Source organism: Aulonocara sp. 'chitande type north' Nkhata Bay, linkage group LG19 (assembly GCF_057382095.1).
Source record: "Aulonocara sp. 'chitande type north' Nkhata Bay isolate Kocher_YH1m ecotype deep benthic linkage group LG19, A_spYH_male_GT1.1, whole genome shotgun sequence".
Lineage (NCBI taxonomy): Eukaryota > Metazoa > Chordata > Actinopteri > Cichliformes > Cichlidae > Aulonocara > Aulonocara sp. 'chitande type north' Nkhata Bay.
This window is the reverse complement of record NC_141362.1, coordinates 23,626,261-23,652,644: the sequence shown is the minus strand read 5'-3', so window position 1 is coordinate 23,652,644 and position 26,384 is coordinate 23,626,261. Positions and strand designations below refer to the sequence as shown.

Genomic DNA, 26,384 nt, shown 5'->3' with positions numbered 1-26,384 from the left:
AATTGAACTTTATGTAAATAATTCTATTGTTAGAGAGCCTCTATCTATTGCCAGTAACTTAAACACTTTCTTTATTTCATCTGTTAAGGAGATCAGTCAGAGCTTTGACTCAGTCATATGCTCTGATAATGTGAATGATGTTGGTCAAAATTTGTTCACCATCACTCATATTTCAGACACTGAAGTTGCTAAACTAATTACAGGTTTAAAACAATCAAAAGCACTTGATGTATATGGTATTAACACAAACTTCCTAAAGGAACATATGGATTTTCTTGTACGTCCAACAACTCATGTTTTGAATATGTCTTTCAAACACTCCATTGTCCCAACAGATTGGAAAATTGCTGCAGTTACACCAATTTTCAAAGCAGGTGTGAAGACTGACATGGCTAATTATCGCCCCATAAGCATACTCCCGGTCGTATCTAAAATAGCTGAGAAGTGGGTGGTTAAACTCCTCACTGCTCACCTAGAAAACACCCAACCCTCATTACATCCATTGCAGTTTGGCTTTCGGGCACACCACTCCACAGATACTGCCCTGTGTATGTTAGTGGAGAACTTGAAGAGCTTGCTGGACAAGAGTCCCTGTGTTGGAGCTGTATTTTTAGATCTGAGGAAGGCTTTCGACTCTGTAAACCATCAGATATTGTTATCCAGATTGACTCGGTTTAATATCTCCAGTCAGGCTCTTCAGTGGTTTGCCTCATATCTCTCACACAGGAAACAGTGTGTGGTGTTGGATGGGGTTAAATCTCCATATTTAGACTGTGATACAGGGGTTCCTCAAGGATCTGTTCTTGGGCCCTTATTGTTCTCTCTTTTTATCAATAACTTACCTGAAGTCTGTCCAAATATATTTACTCAAATGTATGCAGATGATACAGTTATATATACGCAAGCAAATAGTGTCCAGCAGGTGGAAAAAGATCTTACAGCTGCTTTAGCATTAATACATAGCTGGCTGGAGGACTCATGCCTAATGTTGAACACCTCAAAAACTGTCGGTATGTATTTTTCAAAACGCCCCTTAAACTTGAAGCAGTCAAACATATTCCTGGATGGAGTAGAGCTTGAATTAGCTCCAGAATTTAAATATCTTGGGGTCATTCTAGACCCAACATTATCCTTCAAGAGTCACATAAATAAAGTGTCCCAGGTACTTAAATTTAATAATCGAAATTTTAATCATATACGTAATAATTTAAATATGAATGTTGCAAAAACTTATTTTTACTCAATGATCATCTCTCATATGGACTATTGTTTGACGTCCTGGTCACTTGCTTGTCCAACAACACTTAAAACTATTGAAAACATTTATAAAAGAAGTTTAAAACTACTTGACAAAAAACCGACTTCCCACCACCACTGTCATGTGTTAAAAAAACATAAATTACTGAACTTCAATAACTTAGTGAAACTTAAAAGAGTGAGTTTAATATATAAAGTCTTACACTCCCTTGCTCCACCACCACTAAAGCAGTTCATTAGGCATAAAGAAAGCTCAGACAGGACCACTCGAGCTACAATCCGAGGAGACTTGTTTATACCCCACAGACGGACAGCATTTGGGCAGAACGTCCTTTCTGTCCAGGGTGGCCATCTGTGGAACAGTCTTCCTCAACCCATTAGAGAATGCTCGACATTCAATTTGTTTAAGGCAAAGGTTAAAAACTGGTTATGGACAAATCAAGTGTGTGATCATGTATAAGTTGTATAGTTTTAATGTTTTATTTGGGAACAGAATGGTGTGTATGTGTAAGTTTGGTGATGGAGTTTTTATTATGAATGAATGATGAATTTTTATGAATTATTATGTCTATTTTTATGCTTAAGGACAACAGATGGAAATTAGCCCTTGGCTATAATCTGGTATGTTTACATTCATGTAATTTTTTTTTTTACATTTATGTTCATTAACATGCACTGTCCTAAATAAATAAATAAACAGAACAGAGGATTTGAAGCATACTGCATGATGATAAGAAAAGGAAATACTTACGATCTATCTTAAGCACCGCACATCATCCATCAAACATGGTCAAGGAAATGGTATAGACACATATGTCTGCCAGTGGAACAAGGAGTTTTTATTGATGGTGTGACTTTTGATAGAAGTCACAGGATAAATTCTGAAGTGTGCAGGGCTACAACACTTGGATAATGAAAGTAAATGGGATATTCTTCAATCGCCAACTCAGTTACCTGATTGTAACCCAATAAAACATGTTTTAAGTGCTTTAATTTTCTTCAGATACTCCAGCTTCCACCCCACAATCCAGATATGCATGTTGTCTAGTGGTGACTCTAAATGTATGTTGTAGGTGTGAATGTTAGCATGAATAGTGGTTTGGTCTCTGTGTTAAGCCTTTAACAAACTGTCCAGGGTGTATGACAGCTGGGACAGGCTCCACCTCCCCTCAAAACTTTCAGTTAGATACAGACACAGCCTCTGAAAAATCCCTAAACAATTAATGAAACACTTTTGTTAGACCCCATGACTCAAAGCTGAAAAACAGCAATTGAGTTGCATTTTGATTGTTTGATTTAACACTGTGGTGGTGTTCAGAGGCAAGTTAGGAGGAAAAAAAAAATTCTACTGCTGCCCAAAAGCTTACAGAGCTTACTGTATACTCAGACTTGTGATTCTGAGATGGAGTACGGTTTATTAACTAATTTAACTTTAGAGGATACCTGCTTAAATTCTCATTCAACATGAGCAAGCAATCAACTCAAAGCTTGCTGTGGAAACCATTCACAAATATCTGGGTTCAAACACTAGTGTTTTGTCAGAGAAGTACAACGTGAACCAGCAGAACATAAAGAAATGCAATGAAAAAGATATAAGAATAGTCAGTCAACAAATAACTCAAACACACTAACAATGGGAAAGTGGATTATTCTTAGAATTAAGTTACTTAAGGTTTCTGCTTTTAATTTCTGCAAAACTGTAAATAATGAATTATAAATTAATCCCTGGCTGCAGCTCTCTTGTTGATTCTGTATTGAACACAATGGAGATATAAATTGTATGAAACAAATATTTAGAAAGAAAAAACTCAAACCTTTTGAAAACTGACTCCTGTTAATCAACTTTTGCATTTATGTTGGAGGCAAAAATTTATATTCATGGCAAAAGGAGTGAAGTCATTTTATTTATTTTTAATATGTATCTACAACAAGGGGGACACAGGCAAAAAACGACTGACAACTTGATGAAAATTAAACAAAACAAACAAAAAAAAAAAATACATTATCAATGCAGATTCCCACCTTTTTTCCAATAAGTAATATTTTTTTTCGTCTAAAGAAACTTTACAATATAAAGAAACATACGAAGGAACCTCTTATTTTACTACACAAGACATTTAGGATCTGAAACTACCCTAACATGAGATACAAAGCAACTCCCCAAGGACAGACTGCCTCATATTCAATACTGCTTTGTCATCAAGAGGAAAAATGAGGAACTGAACAGGAAAAAACAAAAACAAAAAACAAACAAACAAACAAAAAAATCTTTACTCCCCACCCCCTCCCCCAAAAGTCCTCTCTTAACCCTCCCCACCCCTGAATGTTACAGTATTATACATCAGCACAATAGAAATACAGAAATGATCAACGTTGTGACGGCTTTACTTACAGGACAGAAAGAAGTCGGACTGCATTTTATACAACAGCATTTCAAAGTACAGGGGAGGAAAACGCCTCTTCCTGCACCGCTTCTTAGCAACAAATCTGTCCCACGTGTTATTGTTTTTCCCCATTTTTACTTTTCTCAAACATTTCTCTTGCCTCATTTTTAAATAGATTAAAAAAATTCCTTCATAGTAAAGCACGAACTCTGGTCCCTGGTGCTTTGGATTGAGAGCCAGTGTCCTTTGTACCCCTCCTTTGCGATTCAGTTGTGTCAAGAGACCACAAGTTTAATTATAAAAATGTCCCAATTTATTGGGGGGGGGAAACAACCTACCTCTGTTTTTGACCATGAATTTGCAAAAACAGAGGTAGGTTGTTCGCCCCCAATAAATTTCCAATAAAAGAGGCAGAGGAAGAAGACATATCTCATCTGAAGCTGAGTTTTTCAGGTACGTGTGTGACAGTGAATTAGCTCGACTACAAAAGGTTTTTCCTCCCTTGTCCCGCTGGACCGCTTGACACAACAGCGTCGATGCACAGTAAAAGCCTCACGTTTGTCTGTGATGAGGTGAAATAGCATAATAGTCTTTAGCAGCTCCAGTTTCCGTTTCTCTCGTCATTCATATTATTTCTGAGTAAAAGACAGGCCTTCTCTGAACAAATACACAGTTGCCCAAATCAGCTCGTTTCTGATCAACTGTTAAAGTCGTGATTTGAAATATCAAAACATGTCAATGATATCAAAATGCATTTTACAGTATTTACAAAAAAAATTAAAATTAAAACATGGAGTTGTACCAAAAAAAAAAAAAAATATCAGAGGGGTGGTGTGTGACTGAGTGTCTTGTGTGTCAATGCTGGCCTATTAGAGAGGTGAGAATAGGGAAGCAAATGGAAGGGAGGCCACTCGCTACAGTCAACAGAACAATGCCATTGCTGCTTCCTAACCTGCCATTCTCCAAAATAAAGAAAAAACACCGTTGATCCGATCAGCAGATGGCCAGAAGCCATTTCACCACAAGCAACCGTAAAAAAAGAGGAAGGACAGCACATATTCGAACGAAAACACCTGCAAGCTAAAATGAGCGGTGTGTGAAAGCAAGCGCCCGCAAAGTGCAGACGGACATCACAGTGTGTGGGGGACCTCATCGGCAAATGAAAACGATCCAAGTGTTCACTACAGGTCAGCAGACAGACTAACATGTTACGTATGTACATGACAGAGTGAACAGTGGGAAGCATTAGTGGGAGCGGTGTGAGTGTGGTCAAACTGGACTCGTGATAACGTCAGCACCTTTCGGGATGGATGGAGGGGGGGTCTAATGATGGAGATAAGAAGATGCTGCTGAGTGGATCTGCATATTTACACAGTTGCTACTAGTTCTGCAGTTGAGAAAGAAATAATAATAATTAAAAAAACAGGGATAACACTTAAAAAAAAGGAACAATGATTCATAAGACAAATTAAAAGTACATAAATAAATAGAGCTGTGCATTTTACTGCAGGGAACCTAGGAGACTCTTCTTCGGGTGTGAGTTACTGAGCAACAAGTTAAAATTTTAGATCTTATAAAAGGAAGTTGCCAACCTTCCAAAAAACAAAACAAAAACAAAGAACCAATTAGTACCGTGAGGAATAAAATCTTACCTGCAGGGGCCAGTGTGCTCACACGGAGCCTCATGTTACACAGCAAATAATTACCGATTTGTGTGCACGTATACTGTCTTCATCATAATAAATGTGCCCTTACAAACAACAGAAAATTAGAACCTAATCTTAAAATGATCATACCAATAATCATTAATAACAATAATAAAAATAGCAATGATACAATACATACACAAAAAAGGAAAATCCTGTTCACTGATCATCACAACACCTCTGTTACAAATGTACACACAAGGAGAACAATGTGGGGGGCACGAAGGTTGGTTCTTCCCGACCCACCGATAACCCCATCAGGAACAGCAACAAATCAAAAGACGATGATTAAAAAAACAAAACAAAAAAATCCAAAGTCGTGGTTGAGACGCTTCCAGGCAGCTGCTGAGAGACCTGACACTGTGTCATTAGGGGGAGGGCTGTGTTTCAAGTCTCCTTTCTCCCCCTTTCTCTCCATTTGTCCTCCTTCCCTCGCTCATTGTCTAGACCCTGACAGGAAGCCAGGGAGGCTGGGGCCGGAGTCAGAGAGGAGGCTCTTCCTGTTGCTCTGTGACTGCTTCCTATTCACACCCGCAGCCAGCTTACATGCGCCGGGAGGGCCCGTCTTAATTAGAGTCCCAGCATGCTCAAGGGCTGTCCCAGAAGGCTGTGGCCGTAGAGTTCCCGAGTGAGAAGAGGGGAAAATTAAAAAAAACAAAAACGGGGTGGTGGGTTGGGTAGTAGTGGGTCCCCGTTTGAGGAGGGGACAGAGGGTGTGTGTGGGCGGAGGAAGGGAAGTGATCCAGTCCAAGGTGAAGTAAGGATTCAGTTGAAGAAGAAAAAAAAAAATCAGGTGTAGGTTACAAAAAATAAGGAGGGGGAAAGAAATAAATGAAAATACAAAAAAAAGGAAAATAAAATCACACACTCATCGTCATGTTGGGTGAATACTGAAAAGAGAGAGAGGGAAGGGGGAGGAGGGCACAGATGAGTGGATATGTCACTGACAACATTTAAACACCAGAGGGCGCTCAAACCCCGCCCTGCAAAGCTAGAGGAAGCTCAGACTATGGTTGAAGCCAAGCTTTAACTCAGGCAATCAGAACTTTCTGCTGTATGTCTAATAAGGGCTGGGAATAGTACATATATGATTTGTATGGACTGAAATGAATCCTAGCTTTCAAACAGATATTTAGGAGTTTTAATGATCATTTATCCAGCAGCTGTTTAACTCAGATGATACCCAGCCCCGCTACTGATTAGCTGAATCGAGTGATTAAGGCTTGGCTCGAGTTCTAGTCTGTGCACCCGGTGGCTCTTCAGGCCAAAGGTAAGAGAGCATTACAGTTGTTTATGCAACACAAGGCTTACAGATACTGCCACTTCTAGTCATATAGTACATTTTTAAAATGAAATAAAATGCAGGTATTTATCATATACTCAAGCGCAGCAAACATTTATGTCAATCAACTGCAATCACATCACTGATACAGAGGGAACTGTATGTGATTAGTAAGCGGCTACAATGCAAGCAGAACACAAGTTATTAATCCACTAAAATATATATATATTAGGGGTGCAACGATATTCGTATCGATATTGAACCGTTCGATACAGTGCTTTCGGTTCGGTACGCATATGTATCGAACAATACAACATTTGTAATTTATTTTATCAACTTTCCTTCTGACAATGCTGTCTGTGTTGAGCGCTCAGTGAATCTGCGTTCGACTACTCCGCCTAGGCTGCACTGTCGAGCGCAGATCCACTGAGCGCTCAACACAGACAGCATCGTCAGAAGGAAGAGCGCAGGGCACCTCCCCCACCCTCATTCAGATCTGGCGTTTGGAATTATTTTGGTTTTCATGTGATGTATGACCCTGAAGGTAAGCGAGTCATGGACTAAAGTAAAACAGTATGTTGGATGTGCCATGCAATGCTCAATTACATGGGTGGGAACTAGTGTGTTAGCGCAGTTAGCTCGTTAACGTGTTGGCCGTCTAGCCCCATGCACGGGGCGATCGGCGGTAGCTCGTTAACGGAGATTTGCCGTGTTGTGGCGTTAAGGTCATTTCAACGAGATTAACCTGAAAGCACTAGTGGGAACACAACGAATATGACTGCACATTTACGCCGACATCATCCTAGTGCAAAGACAAGTGGAAGCAGAAAAAAAACAAGCAAGCATGCTACTAACTTTAGCCGAGTCATTTAGACAGCTGTTTAATATGCTGCTGAGAATATAGCCCAGAAGAAGCGTATAGTATAGCTTTTATTTTGGAAAGAGACATTTCTCTGTAATAAACTCTCTTTTCCAAAGATGAGTGATTCCTCAATCAGATACAGGGCTCGCAATATCGCTAGCCCGACGTCCCGGAGCTAGCGATTTTTTCAGTCGGGGTACCAAAATCTATCTCTGCCCTGCCCGTCGGGCTTTTGTAGGAAGGAAAAATATATGTCAATGCTTTTGCATTCTTTCAGAAATGTAGCTGGGTAATTATGTCATTGGCATCGGTGAGCCACTGTCAATATGTGACATATTGAAGTCGTGTTTGAATTTGCGCTTGTTCTTTGCTTTCACTTTGCAATCGCCCGAACTGTGTATAGAGAGCGACAGCACTGATCTGTGAGTGATGATAATTTGTGCACCAATTCCTCTGACATCGTCTTATTAATTGTTAGCTTACTATGCAAACATGACAAGTGAAATCTCCCGCAGCTTAAACATGTGAGAGGTTGATCGCGCAGAGAATCGCTGAGCTTATGTGAGTGCGTGTGTAAAAGCAGCAGGATTTATATTTGACTACGATGACCTGGATGACTGAGAACCTTCACAGACAGATATATATTTTAGTTCTGCTGAGCCAAATAAGACAGGTCAGGGTGAAGAAGTGACAGCCAAAGAAAAGCTTACCACAAAACGGAGAAGTTATGACAAATCAGACTATAAGGCAAAAAGAAAGTGCAGCTTTATGGTTTCATGGACAAAAGAATTTCTGTGGCTGCAATATGACGAGCTAAATAACCAGGGCTGCACATAAGTGGTCCGCAGGTGCGCATTCGCTGTCAAAATAAAAAACACGCACAAGGGTTAGGGTTAAATTTAAAAACTGTACTTTTGAGTTAAAATATATATTTATAATTTTAATAAATGACAAATTAAAAAGGCATGAACATTTTTTTTGTATCGAAAAAATATCGAACCGTGACACCAAAGTATCGAACCGAACCGTGAATTTTGTGTATCGTTGCACCCCTATCAGCTAAAGTGAATTAATAAACTGAAGTGGGACCAAATTTCATAAATATTACCAAAACATTTTCAACAGTCTGAGATTAATTCTAAAAAACCAGGTGCACCCTCTGCTTGCATTCTTCCACTGGTTCATGTCAAGATGTCAAGGAGAACTGTTAAGGGGTCATGAGATGTCATTCATTCGCTCTACTCACACTTTCGCTTTGGAATGGGTTCAAAAAGTTGCCGCCCATTTCGCCGTCATCTCTCGGCGTCCCTGGAGGGTTGTTCATGCCCCCCATGTTATTGGGAGAACTCTAGAGGCAGAAACGGGGGGTAAAAATCAATGTTAAACTGAAAAATTGTTTCTTATTGGCAACACAGTTGAAGTGCAGAAGGCAGAGATTCTAAAAAAGTGCTTTAGTTCACAAAAATACCCAAATAAGAAGCGTTTATAGAAAATCTCATGTCGACATACCTTTGGCAACCCATCCATATCCCCAGACCCTGAGGAAGTAAAAGGAGATAAACAGGTCAATTGTTTTTGTAAGCAGTTTCTGTTTGTATACATACCAAACCATCAGTGTTCAAACCCACCTAGTGATCCATTCATGTGGTGTGGCTCCATGGCTCCCATAGCTCCCATTGGCCCATCAGGCCCAGGTCCCATAGGGAACTGGTGAAAAGGTGTGGAACAAATCTAATGAGTAACCACTAACACGATTCTCCATCCGTGACCTCTCTGATATAATTGTGATGTTTTCAGCCCGAGGTGAAGTTGAGATTGTTTAATTTATTCTCCCCACTTCATTCCCAGTCAATTCTTATTGAGCTCACTGTGGCAGCATTTGGTTTTTCTAAAGCTGGATTGTACTGGTGCCCAGTGATGTGGTTATAAGCCCTATTAGAACTGGATTATATTTTGAGGTTAAGGCTGTAATTTTAATCATTACAATAGCATCCATTATTTTAGCCAAGAATCAATGTGCAATATCTGAAAAATTAAGCAAGGCTGCAAAGTTAAACTTCTAAGAGAACAGTATAGTATTACTGTTAAAAAAGAAAAGTTATAGGAGACTCACATTGGGTCTGTTGCCTCCAGGTCCAATGGGATTCATCATCGTATAGATGTTTTCACTGGAATTAGTTGAATCTAAGAAAAAAAGAGAACAAAATGTTCAGTTTTGGGATATCAGGAGGTTGATATAAAATCTCTGAATCAAATATGAAAACAGGAAAGCGGACATGAAATAATGAGAGCACTCAGACTGACAGCACTCTGTGAGTGGACACACTCATGCTTTTTTTTTTTTTTTTTTTTTTTTAGATGAAGGGGAAAATGGGAGACACTTCTATTTCTAATGCACAAGTGTTAGTGCTGGGGACATAGTTAGGTGACGCACCACCTGGGCTTGGCATGATGGGAGTTCCAGGTGGACCTCCTCCGCCTGGAGGACCCTGAGGAAGGAAAAAAGACAACTGTGAAATTATACTCATTGGAGCATAAATGAAGCATTCTTTAATACAAAAGAAAAAAAAAAAGCCTACACTGCATCCTAGTCAGCAGACATGCTTTTATATAAGAACTCACCACATAGTTTCCTGGAGATGAGGAGGAGTAGGCTATCTGCAAGGGGGAGGAAGAAATAAAGAGTCAGATCTGAAGGTTGAAAGATAGAGATGTTCATCTAGACAAGAAAATTAAAACTAATACAACAATCCTGCAGTAAACGGCAAGTCTGTCAGGGAGATTTTCTTCAGCTGGTGAAAATGCTTTGTCAGAAATTTCCTCGATTTTTGTGCAAGAGCTACCCGTTTATTATCTTTGGGTATTTAACAAAGGAGATGCATGACTTTGGTTTAGCATCACAGAACAACAATGAGAAAGCACATTCTTCTCAGAGGTTTAATTGGTGTTGCTTAAACTTTAGTCATCTCCAAATGTACTTGATGAACCTGGTTTTAGGGGACAAACTTGCCAGCACTGACTGATGCACCACATTAGCCGTGTTCAAAATGATCTCCAACATTGTTTAAACATGTTAAACAATTAAAATCTGTTTAGGAAAACTAGACGAGTTCATTATCAAGTTATTATACAATACATTGAGTTTGAATATTGCCAAGTTATTGTTATTCTTGTTGCTATAAGTCTGCCTGCCACCTATTGTGTATGTGCAGAGGGCTTCAAACTCACAGAGTTAGCATTAGGACCTGGCCAAGGCCCTCTTCCTCCGGGACCCCTGAGGGGGAAAAAAAAGAAAAGTTTAGAAAGCAAACCAACAATAAAGGGAACTGGGAATATAAAGGAAATATGAGAGTTATATAAGTTTACTAGATCCAAGGATAAACTCTGGACACCTTTTTCCAACAGCTCCTCGGAATTAATGAAGAACATTTAACTGATGTCCTTTTTTTGGATTCTGCTTGCTACTAAAACTACTTGCGAATGAACAGCAGTATGTTGAAGATGAAGCAAATGGGACTTACATGTTCATTCCTGGCATTGGACCACCCATTGAGTTGGGAGGAGGCCTCATACCTCCATAATTCTAAGAGACAAGATGTTTAAAAAAAAAATCCAACACACAGTTAGAGCTTCGAAGCAAAGTTACAAGAACTTTAAAAAGATTTGATTTTGTTGAGTGCACAGGTTTCAGTGTTTTGTTTTATATTCACACATCATACACAAAACATGACTGGACTGTCAAAGGCAGATAACAAAAGACAAAAGTCTTCACCATAAGTGAGTAATGACAATTATAGCAACAAATTCAAGAAAAGTTACATTTCACCCTGTAAGAGGCGCTTCCATACAGTTATATAACCATTAAAAGCAAGCCTAAGTGCACAGCTGTCTCATTCACTATTGCAATTACTAGATGTAGAAACTAACTCCCATCAGAGTTTCGTGCCCTCTGCGCAGCCGATTTGTCATACCTGTGGGCCCATGGCCATTCCTCTGGGAGGGTTCATTCTCATTGGTCCACCCATGTTAGGATGACCTGCAAGAAAAGACCCCCAGAGTCACACACTGAAAGCAACACAGGAATTAAGAAATGCCATAGCCACTTAGAATGGTTCCTTCTAAGCCCTCTGGTAGCAACACTCGGGCCTCTGAAGCTATAATCTGCAGTTAAAATCAGCACAGACCCGTTCCTGAGCCAGACACACCCCCACATATTCAATCTATTCAGGAAGAAATAGTCACACAATCTGAATGTATACAAAATCCCCCAAAGCCCTAGTATGAAGACAATGCAGAGTTTTGTTTGTTTTTTTAACTTCTTGATTACCGACCAAATCTTTTAAGGTATTTTAAAATATCACCACTTTTAAAGTAGATTCAAGAAAATCCAAACTAAAACTTCAGTTACAGACCCATCATCTGCTCTGACCTGTAACTACGACCGGCCTTACCTTGCGGTCTTGTTGGGTCCAAACTGTTTGGCAGGAGAGGCTGAGATCCTGGGATACCACCAGGAGGCTGAGAAAAGAGAAAATTGATCAACACACTGGCATATGTTGGCATCACAGATTCTCAGTGGTGTTTAAAAAATAAAAAAATAGATAAACACAATTCAAAATGCTGCTCAGTACCTGATTTGGCATTCGGAGTGAGGGGCGCGGTCCACCTGGATACCGCGGTGACATGAAAGGCTGCAGTAAGGAACAGGGGAAGAAAGAAAAACAGAGGGAAAGGAGGGTGGAAATTATAGGGCAAAGGAGGACACAGAGAAAACACAGTTTCTATTATTGATAGATTCAAACGCACTCAAACAGGGGTGATGGTGAGGACACAGATGAACGCAGTGGTGTTGGAGAATGAGAGATGGCAGTGAAAAAAAGTGCAGATTCATCAACTTAGTAACTTGGAAACCAACAAAATACACTGGCATAAGAGCCTATTTTCTGATTTTTCAAATCTCCCGCTTATACTAACAGCATGCACATTTGTGTGTGCTTAACGGCAGCGCTTACACAGCTCCCTGCACAGCCCGCGTGCTCTCACTGTGGTGTAAGCTGATTCGGCCTGTGGTCTGCCTGGCGTAGTTAGAGACACCTCAGGCCAACAACACCGTTCAAAACCTTAGCGGAAGCGTGTCCACACTCTCTCGCACATAAGACGGAAACCAGAAACCACAAGAATGAAGAGCTGAGCTGCCGCAGTTAATGGGTAAAGGCTAGCTTTACCTCCAGAGTGGCATCTGTAGCTACTGTTCTGGATAACTGCTGAATGACTGAGGATTGAAGTTTTTAAAGACTGGATATGTGTTTGTCAACTGACAGGCTGTAGCAACCCAAGCCTCTGGTTGTTCTACGTGCATCAGCATACCCATGTGTTTTGTACGTATATGTGACGTTTATAATGCCTGTCCCCTGTTTTATTTATAAGGTGTTAAAACAAGTAAGCAGGGGGGAGGGGAGAGGTATGAGCATGTGTGTGTGCTAAGAGTGACGGAGAAGATAAGTGTGCAACCCCCCACAAGCTGCTCCAGGGGAGGGGCAAGGAGTGAATTATTCATCCCACACGGGGACAGCTGATTCTGGGCCTTGAAGAGGAGCTTGCGTTGCTGCCTCTGGAAGCTCGGCTTTCATAAAAAGGGGGCCCGACATCTACGGGGAGTTACCCTGAACAAAACTGGAGCTCACAGGGCTCAAGGGTGGGAGAAGAAGAAGAAGGTGTGTGAGCAGTGAATGGGAAGAAAGAGGTAGTGTGTGGGTGAGGGGTAGAGGGGAGATTTAGAGGGAATGGAAAAAAAGAGGGGTGCTTGAGAGAAAGCATTTGCTTCTTACCTGGCCATGGGGTCCCATCATGGGGTTGCTGGGGTTGTGTGGGGGGGGCTGTGCATGGGGGGACTGCTGAGAGCCGGGTGGTCCCTTTAAGAAAGAAGAGCGATATCAGAAAGGGGAGGGGCAAAATGTGGGTTTACACCTGGAGGAATTACCCAATCAAAGTTATGAGAGGAAGATGATGGGGGGGGTTGGGAAGGGGGGGGGGGGGTGTCAGTGGGGAGTCTTTAATTTGAGGTAGAAGGAAGCACAAAAGTGGGAAAAGCTGCATCTTAACGTGGAGTTAAGAGTTACTCCTTAAAAACCCATAAAATGAAAAGTCATAGAGGAATAGTTTCAATGTGAGTTTGAGTTCAAACAAGCTGACAGAAATCTTAAAGCATAACCATCTCTCTGATACTTTGGTCCTTCTTGTTGGAGGATTAAATGTATTCGCTAAATCCACATGGGGGCAGTATTGCCCAAGGCTCACTGCAACAGGACAGGCAGCAGCAGGACAGGCACAGGAGGTAACTTCAAACCAGAAAGATGATACTGGCAAAAACAAGAACAGGTTGGAAGTTTTTCCCTGCTTATCGTCAGCCTACTTCAAAGTAAAACGCGTGATCCTGTGAGGGACCCCTCTGCTGGTCTAAAACACTGCATTGTTATTGCCCACTTCTCACCCAGAGACACGCAGTTAACGGCCTCTAATAAAGAAGTCATTATGCAACAGTCTTGTTTCTGCTCCATCACTGTTAGTGCTTTCAGTGCTTTGGTTTTTTTCCTTTTCCAGTTGTCCGAAGAAAACAAAAGCTGGCTGATTTAATGGTAAATGGAATTTTCCATGTATCCCTCCTAGGCATCCGGACACACACAAAGACAGCACACCGATTACCTCAGTGAGTCTGGTAGTATTTGGACAGTGACAACATTTTTTGTGAATTTATCTCTGCACACACCCAATAATAGATCTAAAACAAAGCAATTCAGTGTAGACTTTTGGCATAATCCTAGGGAGTTCAGCAAAAATACTACGGTCGAAATAAATTATTGCAATTGTTTAAAAAAAAGAAAGAAAAAAAAAAACTGTAGTTAGGCTCAAAAGTAACTACACAAACTCTCAAAAAAAAAAAAAAATCATACCAAACGGCACGATTTTAAATACCTGATACACAAAACTCTTGCAGTCAATGACTGCCTAAAGTCTCAAATGCATTGACATGACCAAAGGTTAGGTTTCCACCCATGAAATGCTTTGCCAGCCTTTTACTGCAGCCTCATTAAGTCGCTGCTTGTTTGTGGGTCAGTCTGCCTTCAGTTGTCGTCACTAAATGAGAAACATGCTGGGTTGGGTTGATGTCCGGTGACTGACCCAACCATTTAGCAACATTACATTTCTTTGATTAGGAAGCTCTTGTGTTACTTCCGTTGTACATTTTGGGTCATTTTAGAGTCCCACTGTGAAGAGCCATCTGGCCAGTTTAGCAGCAGGCTGCCTCGGTGCAGGGGCTATAGCCATGTACACTTCACAACTCATCCTGCTACTGCTATCAGCAATCACATCAGCAATAAACACAAGTGACCTCGTTCCACTGGCAGCCATATATGTCCATACCATTGCCTCGACCATGTTTGACGGATGATGTGGCATGCTTAAGATCGTAAGAGTTTCCTTTTCTTCTCCATATGCTTCCCATCATTTTAGCAGAAGTTAGATGTGGTGTGGGCTTACAGGCCTTTTGATGTTGCTAAGCTCTCCAGCGCATTCCTTCTTTTTAAGAATGCACCATATTGTTGATTAGACCACTCCTAAAGTTTCCACCATCTTTGTTATGTTTTTTTGCATCGAAATCTCTTTGGACCTCATGCTGAAAGTCCCAGTGAGCAGCTACCAAATGCACATTCAACTCCAGACCTTACTTAATCAAGCGGGGGGGGGGGGGGCGCGCACCTGCGTGCGTCCTAACTACTTCTAGTGCTTTAAAATGTAACGGTTAAATTTAAAAAATGTCCATAAGTGCTAAACAGTCAGTTCAATATTATAATTTTTCAGATGAAATGAAGAAATCAGCTGACCAACAGAATCTGAGCCAATCGCTTTGTACAACTGACTACCAAAAGTCGCTTCTTTTTTTCTTCAAATGCATAGAGACAGACATCAATTCCATACAACTGCTTGTGTTTGCTGGACAGACAACAGACCAACTGCTTGCTTGAGTAAGAAATAGGTGTACTAATTAACAACAAACAACAACAAGATTAGATGGGGTCTACTTTATTGTACGGACCAATATCTGTCTGGGGCAGCAGATCTGTCAGAAGGGCGGCCTTGATAAAAAGCTCTTAATGAATGCAATTCATGGAGAGAGAAAAAAACCTTGAAACTTTGTAATAAAAAAAGAAAAGAAACCACTTGACCCAATTAATATGAGGTCAGCATCTCAGAAGAAAATTTGAACAACCAACAACTATTATAATCTATTAGCGAATTATTTTTAAACACAAAAATGTCAAACGTCTCAGCTGCGAAGATTTGCTGTCTTTTTGCAGAATGATGGAAAATTGAACTGTTTGCTTTTATTTTGAACTCTTGCTCGTAAACTTAAGTCATATCTTGAAGCTGTCATGTCTTATCTGACATACTGTAGACAAAATAACAACTCAAAAACAAGAAAAACATATCGACTGGTTATGAAAGTCATCAGCAGCCGCTGCTTGGATCTCGTATGTCCTTGACAGATTTCTGCATAGCTGCTTGTGTTGTATGTTAAGAGCATTTAAATTTGTGACTGCTTTAGCTGGAAAAAAAAAAAAAAAAGATATGGTGAAAGCAAGAGTTTAGCATTTTTTAAAAGTCAAATATCAGAGGAGGTATTGTTTAGGTGTCGAGCCTGACGTTCTTAACAGGATTTCAAACAACGCTCTGCCTGCGTGAGCCACATTTGCAGTGAACAACCGAAGCTTTCTGTTACAGTAAGGTCGCTTGAACACAATGTGCACACAAACACAGACACACAAGCCATCGTCCAATCTTACTCCTCCACCAATGTTATAAATAGCACTTCCATGCATGTCTCGTCACCCCCTCTCCCCCCTACCCTTTCCCTTGCTTATTCACAGTCATACTCTCACTAGCCCCCCCACCACCATCAGCACCACCACCCTCACTCTCAGCCAGCAAACAATAGGGTGGGACGTAGCCACAGAAACAAACAGTGGGCCACAATCCTGGTGGCACTGATCTTTCACATTTCCCTCTCTTCTTACTCCTCCACTCACCCCTCTTCCTCTCCATCCTTCCCTCTCCCTTAATGTGTCACTCGCTTTTTCGCTCCTACTCTTCGCCATCACCTTATCGTGCCTCCTGCCAAATGCCAGTGCTGTCCATCACACCACTGCCTCACAGTGTTTTTGTTTGTGAATGTGTGCTCGCATGCTTGCACGTGTTTGTATACTGTGTGCGCGTTTGCATGTCTCGTTCTCGTCACTCTTCAGACAGCCATCTCCCACACTAAAACCTTTCCCTTCACAGACCCGGGACAGGTCAGAGACAGACGAGATGGAGATGGAGGAGTGGAGAGAGGATGAATACGGGATGGCTGAATCACAAATCGGCTGAACAGCAGCCCAGCGAGCGCAGAGCCACAGATGAATGAACAGTATGAGCTTCAGAGGCTCTGGTGGGTGTAAATATCTAGAGTGGAATAAACAGTATTTGGAAAAATGTGGAGGGAAAAAAAAAAACACCAAAAAAAAAACAAAAACAAAACCCTGCTACCCAAACTGCAACTATGCTGTCATCTGATTAAACTCCATATAGATTTTACTGTGAAAGTCTTAATTAGTAGAACCTGACTGATATCGGAAGTCAAATTAAAGGCTTAAAAAACAAAACAAAAAAACGGGTATCTGATCAGTATCTTAAGAAGTCTAATAACTGAGGAAAACCCTCCTTTTACCGTCTATAAATATAACAGATATTTTCAATTAGCAGCAAAGCCATGCCTTTTTCTTTAGATAAACTTTAGGTTAAGAAAATGTTCCTGTCTTCTTGTGTAAATAAACCACCAACTGGGCTAATCAAATATTGCTCAGTAATTAAGGTGCAAACAAGGCTGCTTTTATTTGCTACTTAAAAAAAGTTTTCATAAAATAAAAGTCAGCTTCTGTACAGAGAAGACTGTAATTACTGTCAGAATAATAACATGAATGAAAATTTAAAAAGAAACCTGAATAATTTCTCAACTGGGAAATGTCCATGTTTAGTGCAACTACTATAAAATGTGCTAACAATAAAATAAGAAATTGCTAGTTTATTGCTCTACAGAAATAAGTGAACATCGGACAAGGAAGTCAAAGAGTAGACTAAATATAGATTATTTGTTTTGGGGAAGTCAGAAATGAATGAATGGCAGATGGGGTAAAATGAGAAGTGGGTTTGGTGATGACACAAGAGTGGGGTCATACCTGGAAGAAGCCTGGGGGCATGGGACCACCTGGCATGGCATCATTGGGTGGCATGTTGCCCATCACTGGGCTCGGCGCTGCCGCTGCGCTCTGGAAAACACAAACAGATGAATTCGATATGGTGTTCAACGTGTACATGCATCCTTCACTGCTCTACCCTAATGTATATGTGCATGATGCCGCATTGGCCAACAAACGACAACAGGGAGCAGTGGCTGCACCTGCATTAGGCAAGGCCAGCAATGAAAAGAAAGACTTCAGGGAGAAACATTGCAAAAATATTCAAACACTTCAGAAGAGGAACAATCATAAAATGTCAGTGACACAAAGCTGTAAAGAGACCTGTGCCTGTACTCTGATCTATTCTATCATACACCCAGGAATAATGTCCTGACCAACACAGCAGTTATTTATTTGCACCGGTGATAATGAGTACATACTTTTATGCTTCTTTCATTAAAAAGCTTTTCTCTGTCACAAACAACAGAAATATAACGGCTAATATTAGCAAACTCCTTCCTTTTCATTTCTTGGAGATAAATGAAAACAACACTGACTCTATAATAACGTGCAGCTGATTTGCAAAGCGATCTAGGAACACCGCATATGTAGGCGTTTGTAGCTTGAATGTACTCATATGGAACTAATCACCCTGAAACTGCATTTCAACATCCTAACAGATGCTCCATAGGTCAGCTAGTAAAGTTGAAAAATTTTGCCAATTTGTTTTTTGAAGTTCTCAACGACTATTCCACAGGTCCTTTCTCATTACAAAGAAGCCAAGTGTCAGCAATGGCATATTTGGATCCAGTTTAAGAATCTGACACAAACTACACAATTTGTTACATTTAATTTATTTCAAAATTCAACTAATTTTAATGAATTCAGGAAAAATCTTCATATTTCATGTCTTAAGAAACATTTTGATCGATTTGAAGTATAGTGATTACTTCCTGGTCAGATCACAACAGAGACAAGTGTCATCTCATGTTTCATGAGCTACATATAAAAAAAATGGTTATGAAATACAGTTCAGCACCAAACCAACTTACATTAATTTATTGTAAACAATTAAATTACTCAAAACTTATCTTCATTACAAGCTTTCATAAGTACCTAATGAGTACTGACAGAGGTTAAATATAGTAACAAGTCTTCTGCAAATAGGTTGATCTTACAGAGTTCTTGCTAATTTTTAGAAAATGAAGCAATCAAGATATTTGAGACACTTAAAGACTGTTTTGTTAGAAGGCCACTGAATCTTTTTTTTTCTCTTCTTCAGTTTTTCTGAATAACATTTAACTCCAAAGCAATTGTCCATTAGATTTTTGGGCTAACATTCCCTATAGGACAAACACAGTGTCTTTAATAGTACTCCATTTACTCTACAAATCTAAGGATGTTTAATTACAAATGCTACATTTCTCGCTTAATAGAAATGTATAAAATCAGTGAGCAATTATGTTATTGTTATCTTAAGGACAAACACAGAAAGCATACCACTCAACTAAAACAAATCAGATGTAACACCAGTACTGTCTCCAGTCCCCTTTACGTCAGTCAAACAATATGGGAGAATAAAATTAGAATCTAGAATAGGAAAAGGGGGGCAGAATGATTCAGCCCGGGAGTTAAATATGATATAACTGTATTCTTGTCAACACACATAGAAGGAGACGCATGTTCAGAGTGCTTACATAAGCAAGCCGGAACAAACACATGTGCACGCAACCACATGAACGCGGAATCGCACAGACACACAAAGGCTTGCATCACAGCCTCATAAAGTGCAGCCCTTCAGTACAGAAAAGCAGACAGGGGAGAACCGCAGGCTACAGGACAGAACAGAGAGGGGGTTTAAGACCCAGGGGAGGGAGTTGCTCTAACAAATACACAGACACACACTTTTGCACATCTACAGATCCTCCAGCACGCACAACTGACAAACACACTATATCCATATGACACACGCTGCATGCATGGACAACACATACCACCAGTTACACAGATGTACACAAACACGCTTGCCGTCCTCCTTCTCCCATCTGAAACCAAAGCACACAAACTGAAATATCACAAACGCACGCACACACACCTCCCCCCATCTTTATGCTAATTCTGCTAGTGAACATGAGCAGGCCACCGAGTCCCTGGGGAAGAAGCAGGGTAGGCTGCCTCTTTCTCTCCTTCTCCATCCTTCCTCTTTTTCTTCCGAACACTTTTCTCGCCATCTTTCCTCCTATTCGTGACCCCCACACTCATTTGTCTTGGCACTGGTGCACACACATGCACAAACACACATACGGCACACACATATCCCTGTGCCCCAACCCTTGTACTATCCCTCCCCATCCACAACCTCTCCTCCCCTCAGTCCCCCCAGTAGGGTGTCAGCAGCTTGCAGAAGCTGTTGCTATGGAGACAGGTCCTATCTGCACTCTGTCCCCCTGGCATCCCCCGCTCCAGGAGCACGGAGACAGAGAGAGAGAGAGAGAGAGAGAGAGAATAAGAAGATGCAGGAGAGTGAGATTGGAGAGTGAGTTAGAAGATACAAGAGTGAGACAGAAGGAGATAAAAAGAAGAAAGAAAAAAAACAAAAACACGAAGGGAGAAAAACAAAGAACATGCACCAAAAATGGTTTCTGCTCACAATCAATCACTCAGTCACATTATTTTTATGGACTATTAATGGCCAGTTATCTCCTCACACATTCCCTAATTTGCTGATTGAAAATGAATGCAGACTGAAAGCGTGTAGACTGAGCGCGGTTGCCACGAGCAAAAATGAAGGTAGATTTAATATGCAGTTGGACTTTATTAAAATCAACTGGCCTGGGGAAATACAAAAGAATCCAGCAGTGCCTTTTTTCCTGTGTGTTTGTAGTGGCACGTACAGTAGTGTTTATATCCACCTCTCCATTTCTACCTCTGAAGTGGAAGACAGTCAGAAAATCCTGCCCCCATTGCATTTTATCACAATAACGTGATTTATCTCCAGGAATGGGTTGACATTTGTGAAGGTAAACGTTAAATGCTAATTAACAAAGAACATGTGTGTACAGGGGCGACAAGTGTGTAAACTTATGAAAAGAAGCAAGTTCAAGAAGACATAATAATCCACAGCAGATATTAGTACTGCACTAATTAGCTGATATAATAGCAACGTGGAGTTGAGTTGAATTATTCATTTCCAGGCAGAAGCATGGAAAAGTCTACAAAATAAGGAGTGCATGAAAGAAGCACCTGGTGGCAACACAAACTCTTTAATGTCTGACATGCAGCAGAAAGAAGAATGTGTCTCTTTTATAGAAGCCGGCAGAAAAGTTCAACAAAACCCACGGGACGCATTTTCAAATGCCTGGGAATATTTACACTGTTTAAACTGTAAACTATATTTTAATGGCCTTCCGCGGCAGCGCTGCACAAACACTGTGTCAAAGCATCCTGGTGCAGCATCTGCTCAAAAACAATATCAGGTGAGTTTTTTTATGTTACCTGGCTATCAACAACACGGAATCTGGGCCAGAGACCTGATCTGTACCTGAGCTATATAAAGAAAAAAAAACCACAACATTATCTTTTAAAAACTCAAATTCAACTGGGTGCACCTTCATGAATTATGATTTTGTGTGTACGATTTTGGTGACAACAGGTGGACTATGGCTTATGGAGCTCATCCATTCAATTCAATTGGGTTTTATGTTTACAACATACTGAGCTGACAAAGGGTCGCAGCTGAAACAACAGCACAAGTATCAACATTGAAAAATAATGGATTTACACTTTCCTAATGAAAAGTATTCAATTATTAGCGTTAAACTTACATTATGTATTCTTTCCTTCCACCAACATCTTTACCTTTTTAGGGTTTTCATTTCTCAGCCACTCCATACTCGTTCACAACTTGGCAGGAGAGCGTAGCGACCTCTGGACTTACATAGTCACATAGTGTTGATCTTTCTTTAACTATTAAACAAGAAAGGCTTCAGTAACATTTATCACCCTAACCTGTACAGGCTATGATTGCCACACAGGTGTTTCCATTCTATTCATGATATTCTACTCAGAAATTCAAATCTCCATTATTCGCACTAAATATATTTACAGCTAGCAAAATATACTGAAGATAAATTTGAATCATTCAGAGAGTGGGCCCGCCTGTAGCCCACTCTCTGATGAGTACATCCACAGTTTATTAAGACTCTGACAGACACCTCAAACGAAGCATTAATTGGGTATACTGACAGTCAGAGAGCCTTGGTTCATATCATCCGACTGTCTTCCCATGCTTCCTGTTTCTCTCTATTGCACACTTGGACAAAAGGCCAAAAAAAGTCTTCTTAATAGACTGATGTTTGTACTCTTATCACACCTTTTCTGATTTGAGCCTGGATGATGATTTCTGTGACAAGTCACCCTTCATCTTTTCCTGTTATTTCTGGATTATACACTATCCAGTGAGGCAAAAATACCTCCCACTCACATACCAGCAACAATAATAATATTCATTCAATCCTATTGATTCAATTTTCTAACATATGAAGTCATTAGTTACCAAGCAAAGAGTGAAGACGGTCTCTTGGGCTCTGTAAAACCTTTGACGTGCATTTGTTCGTTCCATGAAAATAATTTTACACTTGAGGCAGCTTTCAGTAAGCTGACTGTACCAAACTCTTCAATGACCTCACTTTATTGAAGCAGTTTCCTCCTGGTTGGAGTGAGATGAGTTTAAGTAGTTTAGCCTGTGGAAATCAGGATGAACTCAGACGTATTCCACCCTCTGCCTCGCTACCAGGGTGGCAAAATATTTCAAGCTCTGACACCTTAATCCAGAGTTGAGACTGCTTTTCCTTTTCAGCACAAACTCATAGTGTTGATGAATAATCTATCAAAGAACAAGACACTAATGATTCTGATTGGCTCGTATAGTACAGTATGTAGATAGCCTATACAAAATAGCATTGATCCTTCCCTCTCCATTTCCCTCTCCCCACTCTCACCCATAGGACCTACCGGACAGATCAATAGTGCTCAACACATTATTGACCTCCGCCTGATACCTTTCACAGGGATAAAGACAGAGATATAAACACTGGATGGAAAGAAGGGCGTGAGGTAGGAAGAGACAGCAGATGCACCTGTATGTGTGTGCTTGTGTCTGTATTTATGTGTGTCCCTGCCTGGAGAGGTACTAATCTACATTCTGGTTCACACTGATATGTACCTCATCACTGTCTCCTTGACCTGCTGTCCTTAGCGAACAGAGTAAGGGAGAGAAGGGGGGGGGTAGAAAGGCAAAGGAGTGAGGATGCGAGACAGTCAGTCTGTCAGTCTGCCCCAGGGCAGCTGTGGCTACAACCGTAGCTTGCCTCCACCAGTGTATGAATGCGAGAGTGAATGAATAGTGGCATTGTAAAGCGCTTTGGGTGCCTTGAAAAGCGCTATATAAATCCAATCCATTATTATTATTATTATTATTATTAGTATATGGAGATGGGAGGGGGGAAAAAAATAGCTGACTGTGGTGATCTGGCTAATTTGCCCAGACCAAACAGTATGTTTCACTCTGGAGCAACAGGATATGGCTGCTCCTCTCACCGTCACGTCTGACAAACACGCGTGCACACACACAGTCTCTGAAAACCCAGCTGGTCCTCAAAACTGGCACAACGTGCACGCTAAACACACACGCACTTCCCCAAACGCTGCTGCCAAGGTAGCAGTACTGAACCAGACAGGCGGACTTGTGCGCACACACCGGATGACAGCACTAATACATGCTGCAGACACAACATCCACTTAGCCAACGCTCCAGAGAGATGGCAGAGCGTCCAAAAGACAAGACTATGGGTGGAATGAGAACAGCAGTGAATAACAGTATAGATTCAAATCAAGGAGAAGGAAGAACTGAAATTATTATGGATGTTTTAGTATTATTACTAGTATTCTAAGTAATACAGTAATAAATAACTAATATATATATATAAAAACACACTTCTTTCTCTCTTACATACTTTATTCTGCAATGCAAAAAGCATAAAGTTCTCCATTTAGCTGATCTGGAGTCAGCCAGTGACAAAAATATAGATTGAAATAAAACATGCTTGTGTTTTATGTCTCTTTGCTTTTAATAGAGGAATTTGTACATACATACAAATACTGTTTTAACAGGATTATAGACATTTTTTTAAAAATCACTGTGGTAATGCGACTTATATGAAATTTCAGGAATTTAGAGAGATTTCTGTTTAATGTGGTCAAAAGAGGAAGAAAGCAGCAGTTACACAGCAGGCAGCAATTTGGCAGAATAGTTTGGGTTTTTTATTCAATTGCATCTAAGAGGCTTTCTCCTTAAACTATTCACAGTGAAAACATATTGCAGGTTGTTTAATATGCTGCATAATGTCAGCTGGTTTTAATGGATTTTTTTCAGGAGAAATTGCTGTATAACAAAGAGCTGCTTTCTGTCACTAATGCTTCATTAGGTTTAAACACTTTATGGCATTAAAGGAAATGGTACAAATATTATTACGCTGCTACTGTCCTCCAAGGCATCAGAAAGTGCTGAAAAGCACCAAAACACACACCAGTACAGATATACTATAACTTTAAATACATGCTGTTTTCAAATTTCCTGTAGTTTTTTTTTTTTATAGTGTTATTGATTTACACAGTTGGAAATTACAGTTGCTCTATTTAAAATAATAACAAAAGCAGCTATCTTTAATTTCCTTCTCTATCCATTTGGTATGTTCACTGAACTCCATTTTCAAATACCTCAATTGTCTCTTGGTTGTGTCTTTATACTATCAACACTGCCCTCTTCTCTTCAGTGCTAGTAGGCATTGTGGGTAAACAGCTAGATTAGCCAATCAATCTTGTCTTGAGAAAAGGGGTTGTAGGGGTGGGGGTGGTGGGTGCAACAAGAGAAGGAGACTCAGACAGAGCGAGTGATAAGCGAAGTGAGAGGAGAGGGGGTGGGCTGGTTTGTTAGATCTAAGAAAGAGTAAGAGGTAGAGTTAACAAGGAAGAGAGGTTAAAAAAAGTTTTTGGAATGAATGGGGACAGAAGACAGATGCGGATGTGGGGGTGTTACAGAGGTACTCAACGCTGCAAAAATATGACGTGAATAGGACAGAGCTGCAGAGTGTATGAGAAGAAGACGGGGAAGGAGTTTGAGAAGGTAACAGAAAATGGCAGAAGAGCTTCCTGAAGAAGCTTTAAAAGCAGAAAAATTAAATAAATAAAACTCAAGGGCCTCTATAGCCGAGCAATGAGCACTCGTGACCCCTCGTCCCAGATGAATACATCCCCAAGCTCATTCAAAACATAAATTCAAATAAATCCATTAAAAAATAAAAATTAAAAAATAAAAAACAACACACAATAATTTAGCAGAAATACTCATTTATGAAACACTTTATACTATCACTCATTAACATAAGTGATCAAGCTAGCAGTGCTAAATTACCCAGTAAGCAAATACTTGCAAAAAGATGTTGCTGAAAGCTGAATGACAAAAATTCACTTAATAGAAGATTACCAAGTAATACAACACAGCCCATGACAAGAATCCCTGGTCTTGGTCTTATTGACAAGCCCTGATTAAATTATACATACATATACATGGTGTTTGCCTTGGCTTCTGTTTTTCTCATGTTTACTGCACTTCAGCTAAATATTGCCACATTAAACACATCACTTTAAAGATGTGTTTGAAATTTATAAAGCTATTTAAGCATGAATTAAAAACCTATACAAAGAGATCTATGAATATTACAGGTAATTTTCTATTGAAAAAAAAAATACACAAACAAATCAACTATATTATAACCCCTGTAGTACTTTTATAACCCGCATCCAAAAACTAGCCAGACCTCATTTGTGTCTCTGCACCCAGCGGACAGAACTGTAATAATGTTCCTTAAACGCTGGCGTGCACTCCTGCAATCCTCAAAAGAGTAAGAAACTGTTTTAACGTAAGGTGAAATGCCTTTTTCTTCAGTGCCTCTAACTGGCTCGTTCTTTTGAAACCAGTAGAAAAGGACCTGTGCTCAGAGACCAGCCTCGGGGGACAAGAGCCAAAATTAAACCAGTCCCATCTCCTTTGCTTTATCGCTGCTAGGAGCAGACATGCAGTTCACCCATCTACATTTATACACAGGGTTAACTGGAAGGAGGGTATGAGCCCATCCACCCTCCTATTATGGGCTGGCTGCCAAAGATGCCCCCCACCCATCCAAACACACACATACACACTCACACATACACACACAAATCCCTGGCTTAGCCTCGGCCCAGTGCTGGGATTACCGGATTAGAACTCTATTCCATTATCTCCTCACACTATACAGCGCATGCACACACACACACACACACACACACACAAAACACGCACACACAATGCCACACTGTCTTGGCCAAAGCGGACACGCCGAAGACAGACACAGTGTCAATCAGAGCAGATGACTTTTACAGACATGACAACAGAGTTACAGTTTCTCCTCATGCTGGAATAAAAACAACACTTTGCATTATTGCTGCAGAAATCTGGAGTTGTTGTTTGAGGAATTCCTCAGCAAGATGGAAAATCAGGAATAACAATTAGGAGGCCATCCA

At 40.4% G+C, this 26,384-nt stretch overlaps 1 protein-coding gene across 5 annotated transcripts in view; it reads right to left on the bottom strand.

The window, feature by feature from the left end:
• Positions 1–3,559: 3,559 nt before the first annotated feature.
• Positions 3,560–26,384, bottom strand: part of LOC147307054 (single-stranded DNA-binding protein 3) — a 38,290-nt gene continuing 15,465 nt past the window's right edge. The window contains exons 5-18 of one of the 5 annotated variants that reach the window (XM_086274773.1): positions 17,766–17,855; positions 13,320–13,403; positions 12,123–12,182; positions 11,943–12,009; positions 11,463–11,527; positions 11,013–11,074; positions 10,720–10,765; positions 10,114–10,149; positions 9,929–9,980; positions 9,605–9,675; positions 9,120–9,198; positions 9,001–9,029; positions 8,738–8,839; positions 3,560–5,954 (exon numbers count right to left, since the gene is read on the bottom strand). In XM_086274773.1, coding sequence (XP_086130899.1) covers positions 5,784–5,954; positions 8,738–8,839; positions 9,001–9,029; positions 9,120–9,198; positions 9,605–9,675; positions 9,929–9,980; positions 10,114–10,149; positions 10,720–10,765; positions 11,013–11,074; positions 11,463–11,527; positions 11,943–12,009; positions 12,123–12,182; positions 13,320–13,403; positions 17,766–17,855 — 1,014 coding nt within the window. In that variant the 3' untranslated portion in view covers positions 3,560–5,783. Of the gene's footprint in view, positions 6,238–8,737; positions 8,840–9,000; positions 9,030–9,119; positions 9,199–9,604; positions 9,676–9,925; positions 9,981–10,113; positions 10,150–10,719; positions 10,766–11,012; positions 11,075–11,462; positions 11,528–11,942; positions 12,010–12,122; positions 12,183–13,319; positions 13,404–17,765; positions 17,856–26,384 lie in introns of all 5 variants that reach the window. The other 4 variants (XM_086274772.1, XM_086274775.1, XM_086274774.1 and 1 more) reach the window with 4 other exon arrangements.